A 13,404-nucleotide genomic window follows, 5' to 3' on the forward strand; every position below is an offset into this window, starting at 1 on the left:
ATAAAAACAAATTATTATTGCGGGTTGCCTAAAAATTGATCTTTCATGCTACAGACAAAAATAGCATCCAGAGTTGGATTATAGGGATTCCCTTCATGTAGGATTTTCTTTTGTCGTATTAGAAATATTTCACTGCAAAATGAATCCTTTCATTTAAAATTGAAATATAGTAAATTCCTAGAATAAACTATCCTTTTCTATTTCTGGCATGCTAAGATTAATTGCATTGGAAAGAACCTTCTGATCTTTACTGTCTCCTAGCTCCTGTATTCACTCAACTACAAACTCCCTTTAAAGGCACTGGTTAAATAATTGTACTGACTTCAGAGTGAGATATGGCTAAGAGATCAGCATTGAAGACTTCAATACTCCAAGACTGGGCCAAGGAGAATCAGGGACGGGTGTCAAAAACTTCAAAAGTGCGATTTTGTCCCCAACCTGCTATGCCTATCGCTTTCTTTTCACCAGATTTTCATCATTGGTTTCAAATTTCACCATCTGCCAGGATGAGATTCGAACCAGGTGCCCTCAGGGCATTACCCTGGGTCTCTGCATCCCTAGCCATACTGTTTCAGTACAGCTACAACATTGACATCGACCCAGCAATGTGGAAAAAACCCAAATACATCCTGTACACAAAAAAACAGGACAAATCTAATCCGATCAATTGCCACCCTGTCAGTCTACTCTCAAAAAGTGATGGAAGGGATCATCAATACTGCTATCAGGCAACACTTGCTTAGCAATAACCTGTTCACTGGTGCTCAGTTTGGGTTCAGCCAGGACCACCTCAATAAAGCCCTGGTTCAAACATTGACATAAGAGCGGAACTCTAGGGGTGAGGAAATCAGGGCAGCATTTGACTGAGTTTGACATCAAGGTGCCCAAGGAAAACTGGAGCCATCAAGAATCAGGGGACAGTTCCCTACAGGTTAATCATATCAAGCATAAAGGAAGATGGTTGTGGTGGCTGGAGGTCAATCATCTCAGTTCCAGGACATCATTGCTGAAGTTCCTCAGGCTTGTGTCCTCGGCCCAACCACCTTCAGTTGTTTCATTAATGACCTTTTCTCTACCATATGGTCAGAAGTGGGGATGTTCACTGATGATTGCACAATGTTCAGCATAATTTGTGACTCCTCAGATACTGAAACAGTCCATATCCAAATGCAACAAGACCTTGACAATATCCAAGCTTGGACTGATAAGTGGCAAGTAACATTTGTGCCACACAAGTACCAGGCAATGACCATCTCCAACAAGAGAGAATCTAATCATTGCCCCTTGACATTCAATGGCATTACCATCACCAAATCCCCAATCAACATCCAGAAACTGAATTGTACTAGCTATATAAACATTATGGTTACTAGTGCAGTTCAGATGCTAGGAATCCTGTGGTGAGTAACTCACCTCCTGACACCCCAAAGCCTGTCCACCATCAACAAGGCACAAGTCAGGAGTGTGATGGACTACTCCCCACTTGCCTGGATGAGTACAGCTCCAACAACACTCAAGAAGCGTGACACTGTCCAGGACAAAGTAACCTGCTTGATTTGCATGCCATCCACAAACATTCAATCCCTCCGCTACTGATACACAGTGTCAGCAGTGTGTACTATCTACAAGATGTACTGCAGGAACTCACCAAGCCTCCTTAGGCCTTGCAAACCACAATTGCTACCATCTAGAAGGACAAGAACAGCAGGCATCTGGGAACACACTACCTGCAAATTTCCCTCCAAGCCATCCACCATCCTGACTGAGAAATATAATGCCGTTCCTTCAGTCTCACTGGGTCAAAATCCAGGATCTCCCTCCCTATTAGTACTGTGGGTACAGCTACATCTCCGTGACTGCAGAGGTTCAAGAAAGCAGTTCACCACCACCTTCTCAAAGATGATTTTGGATGGGGAATAAATGCTTGTCTGGTCAGTGATGCCCAAAGTCCAACAATGAATTTTTAAAAAATTAGTTGGCTACCAGCCTGGAAATAGTATTTGAAATTATAATTAGGCACCGCTGATTAAATGGTCAGCATCTCTGCATTCCTGCCCTCAATGTAGTCTCTGGTTGTTTTTGATCTACTCTGCACCCATTCCTTCTTTGCTCTCTGGGACGGAGGGTAGGATTTTCTCACAGACTTTGGAGCCATTTAAAAATGATGGATGAGACCTGGATTTTGGGATTCCCACCATGGTACCCGATGCCAGCAATTTTCACCAATGCAGGAGAAATGTGAGCTAGTTGGAGTGGTGAGGGCTAGAGGGCCAAACTGTTTTTATTAAAATAACTGGGACAAAGTTCCAGAAAACTGAGACAGGCTTTCTGAGCAGCCCACCCCTGCCATAGTTCTGGATCCTTTGTACTAAGGCTTGACTGACAACTCAAGCTGCTTACCTTGGTCACGAAAATCTAGCCTAAAGTGAGTGTCAATACGCTTCATTTTCAGTATCAAATATTACCAGGTTCACCATCTGGCAGCTACAATTAGACAGAAGCTGATTAAGCCTCAAGGCAGTCTAACTAGTGGAGGGTAATAACTTATCTAAGTCACAAAGGTGATTGGGAGCAATTTCAACCTAATCTGCCTGTTGGTAAACTGACTGGATTGGAGCCCGAGTCCATACCCCACTTCGTTTTATTCTTCATTAAAGTCAATGAAAAATAGTATTGGATGGGAAATAAAGTCAATGATCTCATGGGTTTGTCACCCGGCACTTTAATTAAAATTATCTTAGTACAAAACAGTTTGCAAACTGTGAGCTATAACTATTATGATTATATGCGTATTATGTGCATGCTGACATTTATTCTTAGGGTTGAAGTGAATAGTTCACAGAAAAGCACAAAATAGAGTGAATTATTTACAGAAAACCCGAAAATAGAATGAAATCTTTGCAGAAAACCCCAAATTTGAGTGAATTCTTTGAGTAGCAAAGCTTTCGCTTAAGAAATGTTTACACATATACTGTTGTGTCCTAATTGGAACTCATTTCATAGGATGTGGGCCATCACTTTGCTTGTGTGGTTTTGACTAATGGCAGTGCTAGGTAAAGTTGTGACTGTCCCAATACAAAGATTATCAGAAATAGTGGCATTTTATTAATAAATTAATTTGAATGTGCAGCGGACAGTATTTCAGGAAGGAGAACTCATTTGATACAAAAGATTTAAACCAACAAGTTTTGCCCCCAGTCGTGAGGCTACAAAATGGAGCAAAGTGTCTCTAGATCAAGCAGACATTAAACAGACTGCCTTCTCTTGAGGATCAGCAGTAAAGCAGGTGATGGCATTTCTAGTGGCAACCTTTTCATACTGGGTGTGCTGGAAAAATTCTGCATCAGATTTAACGTTTGTGTATTACCTACTAAAAATAATGCCAATAGATGACATACTATGAAATTAGATTTGCCCCACAGACAGGAAAATACGTAACAATAATTAATTTAGCAATATTTATTATGATTACAATTGGCTTATGGTTGCCATTGAAAACATGGATTCTTGAAGCAATTTCTGGAACATTTTCAGAAGTTTGATCCCACTTCTGAGTCATCACTAATAAAAAAGCTTAAAAGAACTTTATCAAAGTCAGCAAGGTTTGTGACCACACTGAAAATGGTGCGAATTTGACTAGAAGCAAACTGAGAACATGACTACCTTCAACAGATGCCACAAACGGCATTATGTTGAATACAAAGTGATGCACATTGCAATGAAACAACCCATAGAAAGTACATATAAGAAAGAAGATGGTCCTGGGATACAGTGCAAAAAAACTCTGATCACAAGAGTAGCCCTTTAACTAATATATTTAAGAAACAGATAAAAACATACTCTAACCCCATGGAGCAAACATTATACCTAGCACCACTGATTTTTTTCAAAAGAAATTGTTTGTACAAACTGCATTTTAGCAACCAAAATAAATATGCAAAATTAACAGGCAAACATTTCCAGTCACTTTTAGTCATCAGCTGCTGTCCCAAACACAAACACATGTACACACTTAGACTCATTCAAGCACACGCAGGCACAGGAACACATGCATGCTCGTGTGCGCACATGGTACATGTGGTACACACACCCATTCACACACAAAGGCAGTTTCTTTTTGTAGCTAATTCATGATGTAATATCATGTACAAGAAATTTGACATTTTACAGTTTAAAAAATCAATAAAAACATTTTTGTATAAGCAATTTGTTGAGATTCCTCTAGTCTTTTGCTTCTCTGATACTGTACAGTAGTCCCTGATATACAAACTGTATCTGTTATGAACTCTTGTCAGGATGAGTATTTTGTAAAACAGATGCACTGCATTTAGGTTTCCATTAGAGGGCAGTGTTTCATGTTACACTTTCCTTTTGCATGATTCTTTTATAATTGATTGCTTTGTTGGTCGTACAAAATGCAATATAAAAGTAAAGAATATATATATATATCTAGCAAAACACAGTAATAAGAAAATAAATGCATCAGAACACAAATGACTAGAACGAAAAACAAACTCTTCAAACTCACATCAGACATAAATAATATTCCTTGTTATTTGTCATTTGAGCCCAAAGAGAAATGTCACTTATAAAAAAATCTGTTGTCTTTCTTTGTTCTAGAATCTACATAAGCAAAATAAATTTATAAACCTCTCCCAGAAAACCATTTCTTTAAATATCATAATGTTTGCATAATTAAAACAACTAAAAAAAACTCAAATTAAAAACAATAAATAATAATGCATTATAAAAATAACCCAATCACACACTTTTGTTTTACATCAAATTATATTAAAAGAAAACAAAATGGTGCAAAAGGAAAGTATCTGAAGTCAGTGCAGTGTTCTAGATGCTATCATCCCTTCCAATTTGCTTTTAAAGAGTCGGTGTCCCATCATAGACCTACGTGGGCTGGATATGAAAACTACTAAAAAAAAATCAGCACTACACAACATTCTTCTTTACTTATCGCACATGGTGAACACAGCTGAAGATATTTTAAACATCCGAGTCCTGAAAGCAAGCAGTTGGATCCGAACATACGAATACTTAATCTGTCTGTAATTCCTCCCTCCAGTATTTTAACAAGGTTCTGAAACCATTTAGATTAAATGGGTTAACACCTCTGCTGAAATAGCAGAGAGAGCATTTTACACAAACATGTTAAGTGTTCATATGCTATCACTGCATAATTTCAAGGCTGCTTTTTTTTTGTAATTAATATGACAGTTATACCACAGAAATTAGCCTTTAATTTGCTTCATGAGGGGCCTGTAACTCTGCAACATAGAGTATTAACAAACAGTATTTTACTTTGTTTCAATGTATAATACTTTGCTTTTGTTTATGATACCTTCGAGGTGTGCCCATAAAGAAAGGATATTGTTTCGTGTTGTGATGTGGCTGTAGTAAATATATATATTTTTTGCATTTCCTAAGACAGGCCACTAATACATGTGCGACAAACACTTGAAGCTGAAGTGTACTGTCTATGAATAAAAAATGCCATAAGCATGGCGTGGACAAGTTTCACACCTGAATACCCTTTACTGCTTGCTTTATGCTTTCCAGAAGGGCCTTGCTTTCAGGGGTGTAATTCCTCTCCAAACTGCTGTACATGTCAGTCAAAGTGTTCACATACAAATCAAAATTCTGCTCGCTGATTGGCTCCTAAGTGAAAAATTCACATTTAACATGATTAATAGGCAATTCACATTTAAGGGCATAGTGTACATATTCAAAAAATTGTCAAGATTTCTTTAAAAAATAGAAGGTAATGCACTGAATGGACACTGAGGTGTGGCACATTTGGCAAATGATTTGATTTCTATTTGAATCTAACCTGGGATATAGAAAGTAAAGTTTAAAGTTTGTTTATAAGTGTCACAAGTTGGCTTACATTAACACATGCAATGAATGAAGTTACTGTGAAAATCCCCCAGTCGTCACATCCAGCACCTGTTCGGGTTACACTGAGGGAGAATTTAGCATGGCCAATCCACCTAACCAGCATGTCCTTCAGACTGTGGGAGGAAACCAGAGCACCCGGAGGAAACCCAGACGGACACAGGGAGAACATGCAGACTCCGCACAGTTACCCAAGCCGGGAATCAAACCCGGGTCCCTGGCGCTGTGAGGCAGCAGTGCTAACCACTATGCCACCATGTCGCCACTGACCATTAACGAAGGTTACACATTACCCGGCCACTATTTCTGCAGTTCATAAAGCAAATGCTCTGACCAAGTTTGGACCAAGACTGCAAGAAACTACAAAGAGTCACGAACGAAGCCCAGACCGTCACGCAAACCAGCCTCCCATCCACTGACTCTATCGCCACTTCCCACTGCCTCAGAAAAACAGCCAGTATAATCAAGGACCCCATGCATCCCGGACAAACTCTCCTCCACCTTTTTCCGTTGAGATCACGTAGCAACCGACTCAAGGATAGCTTCTTCCCTGCTGCCATCAAACTTTTGAATGGGCCTACCTTGCATTAAGTTGATCTTTCTCTACAACCTAGCTATGACTGTAACACTACATTCTGCACCCTCTCCTTTCCTTCTCTATGAACGGTATGTTTTGTCTGTATAGTGCGCAAGAAACAATACTTTTCACTGTATACTAATATGTGTGACAATAATAAATCAAATGTAATACATTCTTCCCCTAAAAATAACCTCCCTTTGTGGTTTGCCTTTTGTTCTTCTCTTAATTTCTGATGCATCTCTGCCTTAAACAGCACAGAGCTAATCCTCATAGTGGGTGCCAACCATCAGGAATCTTTTAATTGACTGATCCAAGGTTTTTGGTCGACCTGGTTTTTTTTGAGTTGCAGATGACCTGGGGAAAGATGGCCATGGACAATAACTGCATCAAGAAAACTCATAACAAGAAGCAAGGAGCATTTGTGGTCAATGTCCCATCACATTTCTCCCTGAGTCGATGTGTTGCTCTTGGCACTGATTGAGCTCCCATTGACAGCTCACCACCACCAAGGTGTTGATCAAGCTGTGTCTCATATATTTGTACCACAGAATGTCAAACTGTCCTCAAGAGGTCCATAGAGGAACACCAGGGGTTCGGAGAACTCTTCAAATTTCTATATTTGCTGAATTGCTAGTATGTTATTTCTGTTGCTTTCTACTAATAAAATACATTGCTTTGTGTTCTCAGTGGAGAATCAGCAGGATCCCTCGCTAGCCTCCAGGAAATTGCAGCCAGGCCATTTTCAATTATTTATGTCACTTTGCCAGTTTCCTGCCAAAGTTACGGAAGGAATTCAGGAGACCACCAGGGACATTTTCCGTAATTGTGTTATTTTCCTTTGATTGGCTGACATTAATGGGAATTTTCTTGGCGTTTCCCCACATTCTAATGCCATACCATCTCCAGAAATTACACTGGCGTAGCAGCAGCAGTTCTGAGGAAGTTGCCAACATTGTCTTCTGCAAATTGGCATTGAACTTCCCAGGTCAGTAATCATCATTGCAGGGCAACCAAAAAATCTAAAAGTTTCTGCTTTGTACGATAACTAGATATTGAGGTTGTGACCCTGAACAGACTTTGGGGAGCTATTTGAATTGAAAGTCACTTTTCCAATTTTAAAGAACATGCTTACGAGCAGGGTGTTAGATTCCCTTAGATTCGAGTTGTAACAAGATTATAAATTCACCTTTACAAATACGTTTAGAATTTTGCTACACCGAGTCCACTAAAATGCCCATTAAATGACTTCCCATTTAATATTGTAGTGGGCACTCTTGTGGTGTTGTTGGGGGCTTCAGGATGGCTCTGATAAAATCGAGACCCACAACCTCACTGTGTTGTATTTCCTCCTTTATTCTATCTACATGCTATTAGTATCAGTTGGACCAATAAAATGTTACACAAATAGAACTGAAAGGTCATCAAACTGAAATATTGACACTGTTTGGACAGGATTTTCCACACAACTCGCCGTGAGTTTTGTGGCAGTGGAAGGGGCCCACTTTTGGCTGGTGGTGGGATCATCTGGTCCCATTGCTGTCACCGGAATTCCTGTCCAGTCAGGAAACACATGGCAGGGGGCGCTGTCAGCAGGACCAAAAGATCCTGCCAGTGTGCTGGATAATTCTAGCCTTTCTCTCTCACTCCACAGAAGCTGACAGACTTGCCGAGTACTTCCAGCATTTATTATTTTCATTAAAGATTTACAGCATCCACAGTATTTCACTCTTGTAGTAATGATGTGGAGAAGCCAGCACTGGACTGGGGTAGGCACAGTAAGAAGTCTCACAACACCAGGTTAAAGTCCAACAGGTTTATTTGGAATTACAGAGCACTGCTAGTGACTCACCTGATGAAGGTGCAGCACTTTGAAAGCTCGTGATTCCAAATAAACCTGTTGGACTCTTGTAGTAGAAAAAAGTGCTTATTTTTGAGCTGTTTGCAGTCTTTAACAAGATTAATCACACCCCCCTTCCTCCAATGCCTCTACTCTATTATTTAGCTGGGTGGACTGCAGTCGCCTGATTCTGTTCTTATTTATCGAGTCACAGCCAGAGAGTCACTTGTGATGGTTTCACTTCCTGTTTCTGCACTGTTACTTTTCATGTCCCCCTCGGGATCTCTCCTTCATCCCTTCTTATTTTTCATCTACATGCTGCCTATCAGTGGTATCACCCAAAACACAATGTCAGAATCTACATGTGTGCTATCACACTGAGCTCTACCTCACCAACAACTCTCTCACCCCCTTTGTTGTCTCTAAACTGCTGCGGCAGACCGGTTGTCTGACATTAAATGGGTAAAAATGTCCTCCAATTAAATACAGCAAAGAATAAACATAGTGGGCAAGATATAATGGCCCCATTCGCCATGGACACAATTCCTGTTATGGCTGCTAAATCTCACGAGAGGGCCGAAACAGGATTTGCGCTGGTGAGGGTGTGAACCTGATTCCATGAATTTGAATACATTTTAATATAATTAAAGGGTTCTACATCATTGCATCCGCCCACAATGTATTTTCAAAAGCGAAAACCAGTCGCGATGACCGTGCCAGGGGAGCAATGATGCCTGGAGGTCCTGGGGGCTGAAAAACAAGGCTGGGAAGGGTGTCTCAATGTGGGGCTTGTGGGGTGTTGTCAATCTCTATGGTTTGCGGTCCCCATATCAGTTTGGGGGAGAGCTGGGGGGGATAGTGGGGGATTCTTATACATATCTTTGGGATTTGGGCACCGTTTTTATCTCAGAATCCCTGCTTTTCCAGTGTGTTCTGCCACTGTGGGAGGGCCGGAAAAACTTGGCCACAGGCTTGATTTCCTCAATGATGGAGAACTTCTCTGTCATTGTGAATGGGTGCACCCAGAATGCTGACAGAGAGGGAGTTGCAGGATTTTGACCCATTGACAGTGACGGAACGGTGATATATTTCCAAGTCAGGATGGTGAGTGACTTCGAGGGGAACTTCCAGGTGATGCAGTTCCCATGTGTCTGCTGCCCTTGTCCATCTAAATTGCATTTAAGATGTGCTGCTTAAGGAGCCTTGATGAAGTCCTGCAGGGCATTTTGTAAAGAGTACACACAATTCACTGTGCATTGGTGGTGAAGGGAATGAATTTCTTTGAATGGGGTACCAATTAAATAGGATGGTGTCTATATTCTTGAGTGTTGCTGAAGCTGTACTCCTCCATGCAAGTGGAGAGTATTCCATCACACTCCTGAATTGTGCCTTGTAGATGGTGGACAGGCTTTGAGGAGTCAGGAGATGAGTTACCTGCTGCAGGGTTCCGAACTTCAGTTCTGCTCTTGTAACGACAGTATTTATACAGTTAGTCCAGGTCAATTTCTGATCAATGGTAAACCCAAGGATATTGATAGTGGGGGATTCAGCAATGGTAATACCATTGAATGTCTAGGGGTGATGGTTAGGTTCTCTCTTGTTGAAGATAGTCATTGCCTGGCATTTGTGTGGCACAAATGTTACTTGCTAATTCTCAGCCCAAATCTGGATATTATCCAGGTTTTGCTTCATTTGGACATGGACTGAGTAGTCATGAATGGTGCTGTGCATTGTCCAAGCATCAGCAAACATCCCCACTTCTGACTTCATGATGGAAGGAAGGTCATCGAAGAAGCTGAAGATGGTTGTGTTGAGGACAGTATTCTGAGGAACTGTCTGTACAAAACAGCAGCTGCCTCCAGTCATGCCTGATTTTCGTTAGCCAGGAGTAGGAAACACAATTTATGCAGATTGGACCTAATAGGGAACACAAAAAATTCAAGGGGTGTGTTGCACACTGACATGCAGGAAGGTGGGGCCTCAACATGCCAGCAAAGCCCAGCTGCACTGAGATCGAGGCACCATCTTTAAAGGCACTCCATCGGAACATGAATAAACCCCCTGTCCAGCCCACCACGTATGTCTCAGGGGCTCCTGTCCCCAGCCCCGATTGAAGTTGGCACCTCTCTCCTGCCCAACCCCCGCTCCTCCCCCGCAAGATGATTAGTATCTTCCACGCCCCATCCATATAAAAACTACAGCACAATACAGGCCCTTCAGCCCACAAAGTTGTGCCGAACATGTCCCTACCTGGGACATGTTCGGCAATCATCGACTCTTCCTGTCTCGCGATCATCATTCCTTCCCACCCCCCCTCCTGATCATCCCCTTCCATCTTCTCCTCACACTCCACAGTTGGAGCCGGTACCCACCTCCCACCATCCCCCACAACCTCAACGCCATCGCCGGCATCCCCTGTTCCTCCATCCGTTCCAGGCCCACAACTAATTCTAAATGAATCCCCCTCCCTCCCCAATGACTCACTCACTGGGATCCATCACTTGGGACAGGTTGGCACTGCCAGGTTGCTAGGTGTATTGCCAGGTCACTCCCTGCCATGTGCTCTCCCCTGGGTGCTATACTTACCTTTATGCCTCCCGGGGAGACCCCCACGGCAGGTTCACATCTCGGGAACCTTCTGTAAACCATGCCAAAATGACATCATGTGTCAATATACAGTGGTGGTAGTGATGGGGGGGAGGGTGGGGGGAGGGTTCAATATGCAGAGGGGGGTGGGCTAATCAGATTCAAATGTTAATCTGTATTTAAATCAGCTTCACGCCCATTATGGGCACTGATGACGCCGCCGATGGGGGACATGAAAATTGGAATTTGCAATCTTGCCAGCGAGATTTGTGACTTTTGGCTTCTGCCGGATTCTGAGCCCCAGTGTTGATCACGCAGACGACAAACATGGGCTCAAGATCTTCCTCATGGGGTATGCTTTTTTTTAAAAGAGGTAAGTTACCTTTTGGATATGGTCTCAGGACACCTTTTGGAGAGGTAAGGTGCCCCTTGGGACAGTTAAAATTGATGTGGAGTTGGGACAGTTAAAATTGGACATGAAATTGCCCCCTTGGGACAGTTAAAATTGGACATGAATGTGCATATAAAGTTCATAAACCCATTGGAACTATCAAGAGAGCTGTTAGAACTACCAAAGGCAACTATCCAAAGTGTCTGCCAAGCTGCCAACTCATTTGAAACTCTTGCCCTTTAAATCTTTGAAACAAATAGCTTGGTGTTTAAAAAAAATGTTTGCGCTTTCACTTTGCCCGTTGACATAGGCCTGAGGGTTATCATTACCGGATTAATGCTGCAGGACTGATTTCACAACTTCCTATTATTCACAGGATGCATTCCATTTCATAGTTTGATTGACAACTCCAAGTGCTTATAGACTCTTCGGACCAGAGATTATGCACTTGAATGAAATGTTTATTCTTATAAGAGTTTATGTCACTGAAACAATTTAAATATAATGAATGTGTTTTTATGAATAAGTGTTTTTTTAATATATTGAAGAATGCTATAAGCACTTAGAACTTTATTTTATTTCATTTCTTCATGTCAACTGAGATTTGCCAATGTTGGATACCAGGTGAGGTGGCATGGTAGGTGTGAATTGGCATTGATCTATAAAGGCCCATTTTGGTGTTGAGGGGCATAGATTGACTTGGAGGGTATGAGGGGTTATGGAGTGTGAAAAGGGGCATAAGTTGGCATGCAGGGTATGATAGGCCTGGGGGGAGTGGGTACAGGGTATGATGTGATAGAGGTTGACGTGGATGGGGCATATGAAGTGTCTGAAGGACGAGGGAATGTGAGCGGTGAAGGCTGGAAGAATGTTTGCTTTCTTAAACTTTGACAAATTGCGGTGCCTCTGCACTCATTCTATGGTTGCCAGCGAGATTCTCAGAAAACCCTGCCACCCAGCAACAAAAATCCCAGCTTCTGGGGCACTTTATCCCGGGTTGGCTTTGCAGATCCGGGAAATGTCCTCTGCGATCCCAACCTGGGAGTGAAAATCCAGGCAATATAGTCTAACTGTTGTTTAATTCTATTCTATTAGCAGCACCCAATAATTAACATGTCTGTGGCAGAAGCATATATAGAAATAATCTATTATTTAATTTAGTTTGCTTTTATTTTATTTTTAACTTTACAGGGATAAATGAGCGACAGATATATACTTTTAAAAAGTCTGAAATCTCGCAATGACATCACAAAGCATATCAGTTAAAAAGATTGATTTAAGGGGTCATAAATATTCACATTTTCATCGTCATTATGCTGTTCAAAAATGTTTTAGTTTCAGTTACTTATTTGATATCTTACCATTTGTGGGAGTTGGATGTCAGCGAGGCTGTTAATAAGGGCCTGACTCAGACCAGCTAATTCCTTTAACAAACTCTCATTGTGCTGCTCAATTAGTTTATTCTCCTCCTCAATTGTTTTCAAATTGCTCTCCATGGAAGTAATCTAAAAATTTGGAAATAATTTTTCTTTAATTACATAATGGGCGTTTTGCAAATTTCACAGAAATACAGCTTTGATTTATTACTTACAATGTAGCACTAAGACGCTTGCACTTATTAATCTAGAGAATTAGCTAGTATGTCAAGTTGAGTTTATTGATGTGGGAATCAGATAATCCATAAAGATGTAGTATTTATTCAACACTTTGGAACAAGAAATGGGGAAATAGATTCAAACAGTTAAAGGAGGGAACTAAGTTTATAGCATTATTTTGGGTAAGAGTAAACGGTAATCTTGTGTAGAAAATCCACTTCTTCATAGAAACCACTTCTATCTGTCCGGCAAAAATGCATTAAATGGTTTCTGGTGTTATGTTCAGTTCCAGTACTGGTTAATATTACCTGTGTCTGGAGTTTTATCATATCTGCTTCCATTTTTAAATTTGATTCATTCAGCTCCTTAATCTCATCATCCAAATGATTGATTTCCTCATCATTTTCAGCTCCTACAGAAAATAAAGGCATGACATTTATTGATATGGAATATACTCATAGATGGTGTACATGTTGAAAGAATATGTCACTTCTTAAATTTAGCTTTG

The 13,404-nt window shown here is 41.2% G+C and overlaps 1 protein-coding gene across 1 annotated transcript in view; it reads right to left on the bottom strand.

Moving 5' to 3' along the window:
• Positions 1–5,529: 5,529 nt before the first annotated feature.
• st18 (ST18 C2H2C-type zinc finger transcription factor) overlaps positions 5,530–13,404 on the bottom strand; it is a 194,190-nt gene continuing 186,315 nt past the window's right edge. Inside the window, exons 19-21 of the mRNA XM_078216977.1 lie at positions 13,205–13,308; positions 12,663–12,806; positions 5,530–5,670 (exon numbers count right to left, since the gene is read on the bottom strand). Coding sequence (XP_078073103.1) covers positions 5,530–5,670; positions 12,663–12,806; positions 13,205–13,308 — 389 coding nt within the window. The remainder of the gene's footprint in view (positions 5,671–12,662; positions 12,807–13,204; positions 13,309–13,404) is intronic.

The sequence above is a fragment of the Mustelus asterias genome, chromosome 7 (assembly GCF_964213995.1).
Source record: "Mustelus asterias chromosome 7, sMusAst1.hap1.1, whole genome shotgun sequence".
Lineage (NCBI taxonomy): Eukaryota > Metazoa > Chordata > Chondrichthyes > Carcharhiniformes > Triakidae > Mustelus > Mustelus asterias.